This window comes from Vigna radiata, chromosome 5 (assembly GCF_000741045.1).
Source record: "Vigna radiata var. radiata cultivar VC1973A chromosome 5, Vradiata_ver6, whole genome shotgun sequence".
NCBI lineage: Eukaryota > Viridiplantae > Streptophyta > Magnoliopsida > Fabales > Fabaceae > Vigna > Vigna radiata.
The window spans coordinates 32,821,855-32,837,085 of record NC_028355.1 but is presented as its reverse complement, the minus strand read 5'-3'; the positions used below and the strand labels follow the sequence as shown (position 1 = coordinate 32,837,085).

Below are 15,231 nucleotides of genomic sequence, written 5' to 3'. Positions count from 1 at the left end.
ATATATATATATATATATATATATGAATGGAAGTTTGGAAAAGAATTCTAAGGAGGAATTTTTTAGTGGTAGTTTCAAGTGTTGTTGGTATGAAACTCAGTCTCGGGGGACTTATCCTGAAACTCTAATGGTTATTTATTCTCAATTAGAGATGATTGATACATGTGGTAAGAATAGTATGAGGTCTTATTCTAGGTGATTCCAGTATGGCCTAAGAAGTGGTACAAACTAACCTTGTGAGCGTTGTAGGGTGAAACACATTGACAATGACTTTGTAAAGCAGTAGAGGCTACGACAAGTGCACAACCCGCCCTAGCTCGGCATTCATACTAAATCTGGATAGTCCAGTCTAGGTCTTGGCACGTTTAAGATGTTTGGTTGTGTCATGTGAAATATGATTTAAGTGTGAAATGTTTAAGTATAATATGAATTGTTTTGTATCACTAACTTACCCTTTTCTTTGTGTTTTGTTGGTATTCTCTTATGCTTTGATGTTTTGACTATGATCATCCAGTGACTGTGAGCAGAGGATGACGAGATATCTGTGGAACCGGCTTTGGATGAAGGGACGTCTGATGTTTAGTTTTATCTAGATGTACATAGTTTTATTCTAGTTGGCTTGTATATAAAGTTAAATTTGTAAACTATAATAAAACTTTTACTCTTTATCCTCTTAACGGTTCTATCTTATTAACTATGTGATAGCTCTTTTATAGTTTAATACTATATAATTGCGATGTTACAATAAACACTAAAATACTTTTTTTTATTTATAATAATTTCATTTATGTATCTCTTCCAAACTTATACATTGCTTATTTTACTCTTTAAAGAGACATTTTTTTAGTATGTTTTAAACTCTAAACACAAACTTAAAAACAGAAAAACTAAACAAATGATCAAACATATAATTTATATTGAATGTGGATAACTTGGTAACCCTGTGAACATAAGAGAAAATGACAAAGTACTCTTGCTCAATTGAGCTATTGTGAGTTGATATAAATTTCTTTAACTTTTTAATTTCTATGGATTAAGAAAGACAAAAAGTGAAAATGTTAAAAATACAAAGAGGAAATTGGTGTAACAAAGAGGGAAAACAATTCTAAAGAATCTTCTTAAGATGTTAATTAGAAGATCTTCCGTCAAAATCAAGTTGTATTTGATGAATGTTGTCTTTAGGCAACCTCTTCAAGATAGCAAGACCTGGTGAAAAAAATTGAAAGTAGAATCATCAAATTTAGTGGGAAAAATAGTGATTTATATTAAATTAAATCAACAAGTAAACTCAACTATAATCTCAAAATATAGTAAAAAAGGACAATTAGTTGCAGACACATTACAGTTAAACTTTTTACTTACTATTACTTCAGTTATTGCATTTTATGATTACAGCATCAATTTTGTATTGATTTGAAGGAAAAATTGTGGTACCAACAAATACTTTTACTTGTGTGTGAAAAAACAATTATCTCTTTGTTAAATAGTAGGATCTTGTTTGTACAAACTTTTCACTAAGTACTTAGAAGAGAAGAAAATAAAAGCCAAAAACGAATCAAACTTCTTAAACTTATTAAAATTGACTGATGCAGAGAGAGATTTGGGAGAGTAAATGGAAGGGTTGTACAGAAGTAAAAGTGAATAAGTTGATTTTAACTTAGCAAGTTTATTTCATTTTAACCTCTACAGAAGTAGAGTTACTCACTGAAAAGTTTATCCAATCAAGACTTATAAGCTATTGATCCCAACTAAAAATTGGCAAGAGAAATGGCATATCATGCATGTTTGAGCTTATCAGAATGTTGTTTTCATATCAGTCTAATGTTTACCTTCAATAACTTTGTAGAGAGTAGACCACCATGTATCTGTAGGAATATGGTATTTATGCAGTGTCTCTTCTATGGCTTCATCATGCTTCCCCACCAGAACCTCTTGAAGTATTGTAACTGCATCCTTTGTTTTATCAAGGATATCTTCATTGTCTTCACTACTTGGTTTTGGAAGCAGATGGTGTAATGAAGAAAGGGTAGCAGCTATGGCAAACTGGGTAGCAGCAGTCCAGTGAGTAGAAGCTAATTGTCTCATATGGTTTTCCAACTCCTTGTTATATTCGTTATTGTTCTCTGTTCTTCCAAATACTAGGCTACATAGATACTGAGCATTTGCTTCACCGGTACTTTGAACCATCTTGTAGAAAGCAGTTCCTTCATTTTGTAGGAGTTCCTCTGGTGAACTGTATTCAAGAACCTGAAAAGAATCGAGGAAGATGAATAATCTTATTGACTTACAGAATATGACATACAGACGTAGATTGAAGTTCAGCAACACTTCAATTGAATCATGTTAGTTGTGTGTGTAATTCTATGGACTCTATGGACTTACCCGGCCAGAATCAAGCAGCAGAATCCGATTGCAGTCAATGATTGTATTTAGTCTGTGTGCAATGATGAGCATTGTACATGACTGAAATTCCTGTCTGATAGTTTTCTGTATGAGGGCATCAGTTCTAACATCTACAGCAGCAGTAGCTTCATCCAGGACAAGAACCTTCGATCTTCGAAGCAATGCTCTACCTAGACTCAGCAGTTGCCTCTGTCCAACACTGAAATTATCTCCTCCCTCTGAAACCTTCATTCAGTGCAAAAGATTACATTGTCATATTTCATATTTGTAGTTGATAATTCAAAAAATCTCTCTAGGAAAAAACCAATCAAATAAAGGTATTGAAAAGGTTATCCCACAATCTGGGTACCTACCTGAGCATCAAGACCAAATGGATTTCTTCTTATTACGTCCTTCAGATGTGCCCTTTCTAAAGCCTCCCATAGATCAGCATCATTGTGCTCATTAAATGGATCAAGATTGAAACGAACAGTCCCTTAGAGAAAGGAATAAGAATATTAGAAAGAGAAGTTTTACTGAAGCTATCAATCAATGTTTATTCACCGCTAAATGAAAATTTAAAATTATATAACATTAATAATAATGTCTTAATCCCTATATTCTCATATGGTCAAGAAAAAGAACATACTGACAGTTTTCTAATGCAAACATTCTTCACACTTCAATTATAATTCACTAGCGGTTAACACACAAGTCTCAAAATAACCAATTCCTGATATCCAGTTTTATTTCATGGTTACAATACCATCCAGACATTTATTGCCACATTATTGTGATAATTTGATTATCAGAACCACTTGTAAAGTCTTTTTTTCTCCAATAATACGCTAATTCATGATTGGATGATAGTGTATAACACTCATGACATCTTGGGACAATAATACCTTCGTATGGATTTCAATCACAATATAAAACATTGCTTACATTGGATTAAGATCAAACTCATGTTTGATTATCAATATCTGAGATAGAACAAGAATTCTGTTGATGGACATACCAGAGAAAACAACTGGAGACTGTGGTATGATAGTAAGAACTTTTCGTAGATCTGCTAGTCCAAATGTAGAAATATCACAGCCATCAATAATGATTCTTCCTTTTGTCAGTTCCACAATCCGAAATAGTGCATTAAGCATGCTAGATTTTCCTGCACCAGTTCTTCCAACTACACCTATCTTCTCAGTTGGAGGTACTGTGAAGGACAATCCATGCAGCACTGGAGGAAGTTCAGGCCGGTATCTCAGAACAACATCCTCAAACTCAATTGATCCTGAGGTTGGCCATCCGGGTGGGGGACGGCTGGTCTCAATTACACCTGGAGCCTCAGTTTCCAAACTTATATATGTGTCAACACGCTCAACAGCATTTAAACTGTTTTCAGCTCTACTTGCTTGCCTAAGGACACCACTTAAGAGATTTGTTATGTTTAAAGTATAACTGAGAAGTAAACCCATTGTAGATGCAAACAAAGCCTGGTTTGAAGCTCTTGCATTCTGCATGACTGCAGATGTTGCTATCAGCCAAATCATGAGGCCTCCTAATGTTTCAAGCCTTATGGTGAGCCAACGATTTGAACTTATGTTCACAAGAGTGAATCTGATGTTGTTATCCATGAATTTTCCATTGATGTGTGCCATTCTGTCATATGCTTTATAAGCACGGATGCTTGACAAACCATTCAGTGATTCACCAAAATGTGCATAAACAGGAGATCTTGTAATTGAATCCATCCGCTTTACCTCTCGAGCCGTGCTCTGTCAGGCAAGATGTTAGTAGAAAAATACCAAGAACTCAAACTAAGACCACACTGTGTCAACTAAAAACAATAAACTCTACTGGTCTTAATTTCCAAAAGGGTGTTTACTTTTGTCCCACCTTCACTTGCACACCAAGTCGATTATAGGCACATTAATTATGGTTTGTTACTAATCTATACTTTTCTTTACACTAACTTGTTATTCCATTCCATTCCATGTTGATAAATTTTCCTCCATTTAAAAATTAATATCGTTAAGAAATTTTAAATCAGAAAATAACAATATTGCACAAACAATGAGAATAATAAGAAGCAGGACGCTCATGCATCAGGCTTTCGTTATGACTAGGAATCTAGCTGGGATAATGCTGCTGTGACAGTTATGAACTTTGGAGACTATAAGCTATAGATCATGAAAAAGAATTTCAGTGTATCTAGAAGGACTTCAATCTCCAGATATGAGAAAGATTTCCCTTATAGTATCTACTGCAACATAGTTCTTAAACTTTTAACCACATGGGTTTTTAGATGATCCTGATCAGCCAATCAATGAAACATCTTTATTTCAAGTTTTCGAAAATGCAAAAAGTAGATAAAACTAACTTGGCATGTAAAACATTCTAATGAAACAGTCTCTAGCTAGAACTAAGGAAAAGATATGGAGCATACCTGATAATATATATAAGCTGCATAAAAGAAGATCAGAAGTGGCATTATGGCCCACAGGGAAATGGTGCTCACAGTGCCTATAAGAACAAATGTGGAAAGCAGTTGCCAAACTTGCCCCAGAAACATGTTCACCAAGTTAAAAACATTGGTATCTATATCTCCCGTGTCTTTTGCAAACCTATTAATTATCCGACCAACCGGATTAGTTTGGAAGAATAACATAGGAGCCCGGAGGATTTTATCCAGCATTGCATTGTGCAATCTTTTGGCAGCACGAAGACTAGAAACGATCAACCAATAAGAGTTGGCAAGTGCCACAGATACCTGAATTCAGCAAAAAGAAATATTCATTTCATTTTCCTTAAAACTGAAAAATGAGCAGAAAGCTACCATATGGTAAGTCAGATAGCTTGTTGAAAGATGAATATTTTCTTGAATAATACAAATTCCTTAAGGGTAAGGTGAAAGAAGTTAAGTACCAAGCACAAAAAAAAAAAGAGAGAGACTCATTGAATAATGACCTGTCCAAATGAGAAAAGCGTATAGATCAAAAGAAAATATGCCGCATTATTATCTGCAGTGGAATCTTGAGATGTCCACACGCTTAGCCATGTGCTACTTGAAATTCGGAGAACTTCTGTTAATGTGTAACATCCAAAGAGTATGGAAACTACCCACAGTCCTCCCAGTGCTGATTTGTACCTGTAAATTTGGATTTATAAACTATCTGTGTACATGTTGCTCAACTTTCCTATTTATTTTCAACATGAGACTTAGATTCAGATTTGAATTTCTTAACATTTTACAATCCTGATCATTTCACTATCAACATCATCTTGTTCATAGATTATAAAAATAGCTCAAAGGAAATAGATTCGTCTTTTTCTGAGCTTTCATGGCAATCTTACCTCGTTATGACTTTCCAACTAATCACCCCTGTTTCCCTTTCCTCTTTCTTAACAAGTACTGATTTTCGTAATTTTCCTTTCTTCTCATAGCTTGCATCACTTGGTAATTCAACAATTGCTTCATTATTCAAGGGTAAATTTGTATCCTTGTCATGACTTTCACTGTCTCCGTTATTATCTGCTTGTTGTTCCATTTTCCCAGCATTTTCCATTAGTCTCTGAAATAGAGGCCCACTTTTTGACAACTCCTCAAATGTTCCCTGCTCCTTAATCATGCCTTCACTAACAAGAATGATTTTATCCACCGGAGGGAGAAAATGTAGCTGATTGGTGACAAGAACCCTGGTTTTTCCTCTCAGCCCTTCCTTTATACAGTTCCTGAAAACCTAAAAGGCAACTGCAAATCAGACTATGTGACGTAAGATTATAGCCATTTACAAACTTTTAAATGGTCAACCATTAAAGGGGATTTCTGAAATTCAAATATTTATATATACTATAGAAACGAAAGGCTAATCTAATAATCTAATGCACATGAGGCATTCCTTATATTAGTTTCTTGATGATAAAGTTCAGTTGGATTTGAATCAATGTCAATGATAATAACTCTCAAGATTGAACCAATGTACCCTAGCTTCTGTGGACAGTAGTTGTATTATAACAAGGACTTGTTTTCTAAAGGATGATAAAAAATTATGATACCTCTTGAGCAATATGAGCATCAAGAGCACTCAATGGATCATCAAATATATATACATCTGAATTTGAGTATACAGCCCTGGCTATGGAAACTCTTTGCTTTTGTCCACCACTAATGTTGACTCCTCTTTCTCCAATCTCTGTAAAATCAAGTCCCTGAAAGGATATAAATGTGATGATTACAAAATGTAAATTTCCATTAGTTTAGAGAAGTAATAGAGAAGATGACATTTTATAAATCATCTTACAGGTAGTAAGTTGAGATCATGCTGTAAAGCAGTGATATCAATGACTTTCCGATATCGTTCATGCTCGAATTTTGATCCAAATAGTATGTTTTCACGAACCTAGAAAAAGAAAGCAATCAGAATATGATAAATGAGGATATTCATTTATAAAAATTTAGTTTAACAAGAAGAAATGAAACGTGAGCCAGCTTCAACTCACTGTGGCATTGTAAATCCATGAAATCTGAGGCACATAAGCAACAGTGCCTCTGATTGTAGCATTTCCATCGGCTAAAGGTGGTAACTCTCCAATCATTGCTGAAATAAGAGACGTTTTGCCTTCTCCAGTACCACCAATGATTGCAACTAAGCTGCCTACTGGTATTTCCACATTGATATTTGATAATGTTGGTTTCTCCTCCTGCAAATTCAATACAATTTTCTTGTATAAAGTCAAGCGTGCATTACTAATACCAAAATTATAACATGTATTTGAAGAAAAAGAAAACTGTAGGTTCACATTCATCAAAAGCAACATCATGGTCACATCTAAAACATGAGCAACACATTGTTAAGAAATAGATTTTAAACTTAACTCAATATTACAAAACTAACTTGTAAGATGTAGTTTATATCCATTTTATATTATAAATTTCTTTAGTCGATGTGAGACTTCCAACAACCTCATATAAGTCATGGAGAGGCATTTTCAAATTATAATTTTTTTTCATATGTCTAGTCATTTGTGTTAACGGTGAATGCGGAGAAATGGTGTCACCTAAACATATCCGTGGCTTCTAATTTTGAAAATTGAAATGCAACAAGGAAGTTAAGAAAGCTTTAACAATATAGTGGCTGTGTAAAGAAGGATAATTGAAAATTTGACCTTAGGATCCCACGAAAAGTATCCATTCTCAATTGAAATGGCTGGAAGACCAGGTTCAATAGGTGGATTTTGTTTTAAATTTCGCTCCTCATCTAAGAACAGTTCCTCCAAACGTTGTAACGAGACATTTGCATTTGCTACCTGTAAGAAAAGAAAATCAGTAAGCAATGTCTTGTCACATAACCAACTAAAGCAAGTGTTAACTGAATGTAACAAGGGACAATGCCAACCTGACTTAGTAAGTTTGGAAGCATATTTAAAGGAAAGCGCAAAACTGCAAACAGAGATAATGAGGTAAATGCTCTTGCAGGTGTCAATTCTCCACCCAGTAAAGTGAAAATTCCGAATGTGGTCACCGTCACAAGAACAGGGATGCTGTTTAGTATAAAAGAATTTAGCTGCAACAGAAGACAAGTAGTTATCAGAAAAGGTATAAGTTTTGAAGTAGTTATCAAAAAATTCCAATTAAAGAACTTGTGGGTCCTGTCAGCATGTGACTTTGCACAATACTTCTGAAAAAATATGAAGAAGTTACACTTTTAAACAATCCTGAATTTGGGGTGAGATCACAAGATATTACAATACAGTGCTGGAATTTCATGAGGGGTGACAGTGTATCCTTGGAATTAGCCCCGAATGTAGGAATCTATAGCATGTTTTACCACATATTTCAAGCTTAAGAACACTGTCAATATGCTTTCACATTCCTCCTTGATATAGCTTGATGTCCTTAAGAACGTAAAGCGATAATATGAATACTATTACCCGCAGGAGGTCTAGCAACATAACAATGAAGCGTTATTATCTTAGAAATCAGTTTCTTAAATCATACCAGGTTATCTTTCCCTTGAAAACAATTTTATACTTATAAGTTTGAATGTACTTACTGACCCTTAACCATGAATCTTGTGCTACTTTTACTTAAAGTTTATAGTTACTTCAATTTTTGTAAATGGATTCTGCGCTCTCAATACAGAATATGGGAAAGCAAAATTCTAGAATTGTGTCAAGGCTCATACAGCATATAGCAGCTGGGCTTTGCGGAACCACGATAGCTCGTCATCTCGTATGCTTAGAATTCTGGACTGGAAGCTTGTTTCCCATGCATAACATCTGAATCATTACAGCATCACATAAACTGTTAAAACACATACAAAGCTTGAATGCTGGAAGTGGAGTTTTTCAAAGTGTTCATACTTTACAGTATCCATGGCAGCAAGAATTTCATTCATCAGACCAACCCTTTTGTCTGTCTGTTGCAGTCCTTCCTTTGTCAGTTTTCGCATCTTGCTAATCACAAATGTCTGCTCGCAAAAGCAAGAAATTTATTTATTTATTCATTAGATCAATACCTATAAAATAAAGAGAATAATTATAATTTGGAAGACCAACAAGATACCAAATATATCAGTTTCAAATTATACTAAATTCAAGTCTCTCAAACATATATATATATATATATATATATATAACAATAACTTTATTTATTTATTCATTGAGTCAAAACCCATAACATAAGGAGAATAGATATCATCAGGAAAATGAACAAGAAGCCAAATATACCTGTTTCAACTTATAGTAAATCCAAACCTCTCAATTATTTAATCTTAATTGAAAAGCATCTTAGAATGTGGATTTAAACTTAAATGCATCCAAAAAATCAACTTGTAAGGTGAAAGTTGTCTTCAGTTATATAATTTAGACATATCTCTAGTTTACATGAAATCTCCAACAACCATAGGATGTTACAAAAGAAGAGACAAAACTTGCCTGCAGTGGGATAATAAGGACTAACATTAATGATCCAACAAGTGAAGCAACCCCCAGTTGCTGGTATAGGAGAACCATAGCTACAGTGATACGGAATGGTGCTGACCATAGTCCATGAAGTTGTTGACATATTTGCTACAAATTGCAAAACACAATAAGGTTCATACCATACAGCATTTTACACTCCAAATCATAATCATAAAAAATGTTCAGCATATAAGTTGACTTGAATATTCAGTCTAAGCAACAAATGAACCTGCAATGCATTGGCATCTGTTGTTATCATATTCATAAGCTTCCCAGATGTGCACTTCTTTCGACCATCATTAGTTAGCCTTAAGGATTTTCTAAATATAGCAGCCACCTATAATTAGACAAGGTCACATCATATAAACTGTGTTGATAGATAAAACAATGAATACTTTTGGATAAACCAGTTTATTGAGGGCTGTCTAGATTGGATGAATAGGATATATGAGCTCTGAAGAGAAAGAGACGTCATACCAAAGTTGATCTAAGCCGAAAACCAACACGCATGACATTCTGAAAATACTGTGCTTCAGAAAGAACACCAGCTGTCTGGAAAGAGTTGAGTTGAACCACCAGTTAGTTGTTCTTGTCTTCATGATCATAAATGCTATCAAGAGTATAAAATAGTTATGCCATTAAAAACAAATTCTATTCATTGTGAGAGAAACAAATATATTCCTCTGTCATTCTAAGTGCATTAAAGATATCAGGGAAGTTCTAATCATAGTTTCTGCCATGGAAAAAATGATGACTGCAGAAAACAAAAAAAAAAAAACTAGAGTGGAAATATTCATTTTGGATGAATTATTTGTATATCAAAATGCAAACTAGCATGAGAAGGTAAGGTAATTTCCCTTTGGTGTGAATAAATAGTACATTTAATTTTTCTGAGGCAGGCTATAGAGCACATACTAAACGAAGCTTCTCTGTTTTGGTCAAGATCTTTGTGAAGTATGTACTCATAGCCGCTCATATACTGTAAAACTCTTAAAACATGTTTTACATTGGACCAAAACTCTTGAAGCTATGATAGAAAGAAGCCATACCACTCCAACAAATATAGAGAAGGCGTAGATGTAACCAATCCAGGATGGATCTCCTCTTTGCATTGACTGCATTCACAATAAGAGTAAAAAGTGATAATGTAGCTAGAACAAGCCAAAAACATACTTGATAAAGTTGACTTGAATACAATCCAATTTGAAATCGAACTCAATCTTCATGTTTTAGTGCCTAAGATTTTTCTATGTGGTGAAGGATGACATGATCTCAAAGCAAGTAGGCATGTAAATAGACAAATTTTAATTCTTGTGTGTATGCATGTGTTGTTGGGTTTATCACTGTATGATTGTGCTTCTCCGTGCTCTTTATTTTCCTTTCACATCAATCCAATTTGGCTTTAAGGAGAAATAAACTTACATCTAATAGGTGATTCAGCAAAATAGGTCCCACAAACTGAGAAAGATCGTTACCAATCTGCAAAGACCATTAAAAATTTCAAGTTTCAAATGTGTCAGTGCTATAAAGCTCAATAATGTTATTATATGCATTTTCATGTACAATTTTTTGCAAACTCTACACAGAATCTAATTATATATACAAAGAAAGCATCTTACGAAATGCTCTAATGAGATTAATGGTTACTAGAAAATGCAAAACAGGCTGTTGCCATGTCTATTGTCTATCCTCATATGCAAAGGACTTTTGGGAGAGTTCTATTCCTAGACCTTCACCAAGGTGCTTAAGCTTATGATAATGTAAGATGAGGTTTGCAAACAACAAATCTCACTAAGATAGATTCTAACAATGACTCTCATAGTTAAAAAGTGAATTTTAAGTCTAACTTAATCCTAGAAAACAAGCTTGTAAAGTGAAATTTGCACCCACTTATATATTATAAATTTATCATATATTTAGTCAATACGAGACTTTCAACTGTTCTTGACAAGTAACTTCTGTAATTCTTTAACTTGGTAAGCTAACTAACTTAAGTTTAGCTAATTTTTATTTGTTATCAATTAGATTTATCTTATTTATGTTTAAATTATATCGACAGATAAGCCTCGGAATATGCAATGAGAAAATGTTTATTGATCCATTTGAGGTTTGAAGCAAGTCAAACATCAACTGATGGTCAAAATGTTTACCTTAAAGAAGCCTCCCATCCAAAACCTAACAAAACATAGAAACCAAATCACATTAAAATATGAGAAAATAATATTACTAAGTTAATCGGGTAGAATCCAAACAAAGACTAAACAGCTAAGAAAAGGGAGTCCAGATTCTCTGTTGAGTTTTTTGGTACTGTCCTCTGCTAAGCATTAAAAATACAATAATATTGGTATATTAAAATTCTTTTTAATTTAATTTAAAACATAAAAATCAATATCTATCCGTGTATTTTGAAGGCACGACAGAAGGATAGCACAAAAACACCTAGCAGAAAATCCAAATTAGAAAATGCAAAAAAGTATCATCAAAAAGCTGCCGATATGCACCTTTTCCCCAGGCTCCTGTTCAAAGCTCTTAAAAGACACGGGTTAGAGCTTTGAAATTCTAACATCCAACAGTTCTGAAACCTGCATTAACCATAAAGTAGTGTAAATTGTGTATACAGGATGTGAGAATTCCATAGAACCTTATAGTAAGCATGGAGAAAACAATACAAACTTCTCAGTTAATGTCTCTGTTTCATCCCATTTGTCTAGCTTCCAAACATCCTTTTCAGTTACGGGTTTTCTGTAGCCTTGCTTCATGAGTGGAGTTATCCATCCAAAACATATTCCTACACAGAATGCAGAAATCATGTTAGTTCATAGGATCACAAGGATAGAGACTACTTAATTGCATAAAATGGAAAACAACCAAAAAATACACTGCAAATTTTAGTCAGTAAAACAAATTATAAAGCTAAGAAATTATTCATGCTACTCACTGGAGAATACATTGGCTTGCCTCTCAGGGCAAACTTGATCTTCTCCACAAAGAGGTTCATATTCACCATGGTCGGGTACATCAGTTTGCATTGTTGAATGACCAGAATAAGGAATCAAATCAGGAATGTAAACAAAAAGTAAGGCACCAAACAACACCTACACCAGCAAAGTAGCCACAATAAGTAAATTGTGATGTATCTGATTTGCTTCGTGACACAAATCTTTAATTTACCTGGCAGATGACACTGCTAATGTACAGAAACAGAGCAGATCTGAAAAAATGAAATCAAAGCTTAAGTATCTTGCTGCATATACTATCAAGAACGAAGTAATTTTTTCTTTTATACTGCTTCATTTCATTGAAATGTCCAAAATTTATTTCCTCTTCTCTGGCATTAATTGCTTACCTTAATCATGACATGACACACTGAAGGTAATAAACTTTTTGTACAAACAACTGCCATTTTTACTTTGAAAAATATGAGTGAAACTATCGTTTGCTAATTCAAAAATTCAATTGACTTTCCATGGATACTAATCTCAAACTGGTAACCCTACATTCATTAGATTCCAGATCCCTTATCATTGTCAGTACACTGAACACGCCTATTGACATACATTTCAGTTGGTATGTCCATCACATATTAATGGAAATTATTTTAGGAAAAAAAATTTAGGCTACCAATGCAATAAAAGCTTACTCATTATATTACTGCTTAGACAGTATGAAATAGAATGCATTATTGTCCTAGACGTGAAAAGACAAGGTGTTAAGCTTAAAATTGAAAGCTAACCTGCTGCAGTAATCTTTCACTGATAGAAGAAGGTTAAGCACTACAATATCTCCCACCAAAACATATATAACTCCACAACGCACCAACCATCTCAATTTTCTGATATAAACCTTTGTTTCCAAGAGGATGAGAGCTATCATTGAGCTCCAAGTAAGTGTTTCAACAACCAGTTCCGCTATCTGCAAAATCATAAAAGCATAAAGCGGCTAAAATTGCACATTCCAACCAAATTGTACAATTTTTTGTTGCAGTATGACATCTAACAACTCCCAGGTATCAAAAGTTAAACTGAAACCATCATCAAATATCAACTTTGAGTGATGGAAGACACTGTGAATTCAAGCAAAGGAATCTCATTGGAGTATAGTATACAACTATGCACGATACACCCACCTCAAAAGGAGCGAAGCCGGTTTCACCACTGAGGTTGAAAGCTGAATTTCCAGTTAACAATCTCAACAAAGGTTGAGCAGAACAATAAGCAGCCAACATTCCCAGAAGATAATTATAGTAATTTGATCTCAAACAAAACCTCTCGACCTTTGCATTGCAAATGATAAGCCATATCCGATACAAGCACAGGCCAATAAGAACCAAATTTGAAATGGAGATAACAAGAGTGTTGATTGCACAAGGTGTATAGGGTCCAAAAACACTGTCCACTGCTTTATCCCAAACGCTGTTTTCTGCTGGCTGGCAGTACCAATTCAATGGGTCAAACCCCATCTTTTGCTCACTCATCCAACACAAACCTTCCACAGATTTCACCAACAATGCTCTAAGATCTCTTCTTTCAATACAAAAAGTAGTAGCTGCAACATCAAACCAAAACACAATCTCATTAGAACAATAAGAACAAACTGGGGTAGCAAAATAAATGAGAAGAAACACCACTCTCTGCTTAACCATAGAGGAAAAACTTCAAACACAAGAAATGCGAGTGTGACTCCCACCTTTTCGGTTCACACTATAAAACCAACATGAGCCAAAGCTACAATTAACTATGTTAGTGTTACAGCTCCATGAAGACCCGTCTTAGACTTTTGTACTTAAACTGAAAACAAGGAAAGTTATCAGTACCGCAAGGTTGGTTTTTGATTCAATTCACAGTACTGTGAACACGATTAGTGTGTGACCCAGTTTATAGTATCACTAGCAAGATTATTGTTGCACGACAACACAAGTAATATGATACACGACAGAACAAAACGTTGAAAGGTTGAACCAAAGTCTGAAAGAGACAAACATTATTGCAAATGAAAATTCTTTGCTAACGTCACGGCTTACGGGTTAAATCCCATAGCTTAGTTAATTAAAATGAAAATAAAGATTCTCTGGTTTCAATATAGTTTTAGAACATTTTCCCAAGTTATGAAAATTGATAAGAAAATTATCATGCGCTCAATAATGAGCTCTAACGTGGGACCAAATCCAGCACCTCAATGACGTCAATGGATAGTGTGAGTGAGTGAGTGGTCACTGATGACTTCAAGAGAAACATGAACATAGGAAGAACGACTTCCATAAATTGTGAAAATATGAACATGTGATGCCTATCCACATGTCGTTTACTATTTTATTAGATATTACTAAAACGTGGATATATATATATATATATATATATATATATATATATATATATATATATATATATATATATATATATATATATATATATATATAATCATGTGTTTAATGAATACTTTAAACATTAATAGTTGCATTTTTATTATTGAATTATGAGAAATAATATAACTTTATAAATAAATAACTATGATTAAATGTAATTAAAAATTCTTGGCTAAAATATTGCATTACGGAATTAATATATAAATTTCCAAGAATATCATTACATAAGACATTGTCAGTAAATACTAACTTATTTATTAAAATATAAATTATTAACATTTTTAACATCGTATCTAAAGAGAGATTATTAGATTTGTAAATAAATATAAAAATAGGATGTTTTCGTTGTGAAACAATTATTATAGTCTTACATGTAGAATGACTATACCAATAACAAATATACTTAAATAAATTGTTTTTTGAATATTTGTAATAAAATATTTTATTTTAATAGTATTATGTTATTAAAATAAAATGTTACAATATAGAAATTACATAATCCTACTATTCAATTACTAAATTAG

General features: G+C 33.6%; 1 protein-coding gene across 2 annotated transcripts; it reads right to left on the bottom strand.

Annotated features, from left to right (window-relative positions):
- Window positions 1-909: 909 nt before the first annotated feature.
- LOC106761982 (ABC transporter C family member 12) lies at window positions 910-14,329 on the bottom strand. 2 transcript variants are annotated; one of them, XM_022781493.1, is made up of 28 exons: window positions 14,159-14,329; window positions 13,472-13,890; window positions 13,079-13,257; window positions 12,517-12,556; window positions 12,284-12,440; window positions 12,019-12,133; window positions 11,847-11,927; window positions 11,496-11,520; window positions 10,768-10,824; window positions 10,395-10,460; window positions 9,823-9,897; window positions 9,575-9,682; window positions 9,319-9,453; window positions 8,746-8,852; window positions 8,568-8,661; window positions 7,779-7,946; window positions 7,549-7,689; window positions 6,883-7,083; window positions 6,684-6,782; window positions 6,439-6,591; window positions 5,737-6,122; window positions 5,350-5,530; window positions 4,829-5,152; window positions 3,401-4,157; window positions 2,757-2,878; window positions 2,383-2,628; window positions 1,830-2,247; window positions 910-1,206 (listed from the first exon to the last, which is right to left on the bottom strand). In XM_022781493.1, the coding sequence occupies exons 2-28, from the start codon at window positions 13,817-13,819 to the stop codon at window positions 1,127-1,129; spliced, it is 4,863 nt and encodes a 1,620-aa protein (XP_022637214.1). In that variant the 5' UTR covers window positions 13,820-13,890; window positions 14,159-14,329; the 3' UTR covers window positions 910-1,126. The 2 variants fall into 2 exon arrangements, with proteins under 2 accessions (XP_022637214.1, XP_014501119.1); XM_014645633.2 differs by having other exon boundaries at window positions 14,032-14,328.
- Window positions 14,330-15,231: the final 902 nt, after the last annotated feature.

Excerpts from the sequence above, each read along its gene's own strand:
- LOC106761982 (XM_022781493.1), bottom strand. The coding sequence starts at position 13,819 with ATGAGTGAGCAAAAGATGGGGTTTGACCCATTGAATTGGTACTGCCAG. Across the intron at positions 13,258-13,471 it reads CCGGCTTCGCTCCTTTTGAG|ATAGCGGAACTGGTTGTTGA; the intron begins GTGGGTGTATCG and ends ATGATTTTGCAG. Across the intron at positions 2,629-2,756 it reads CATTTGGTCTTGATGCTCAG|GTTTCAGAGGGAGGAGATAA; the intron begins GTAGGTACCCAG and ends CACTGAATGAAG.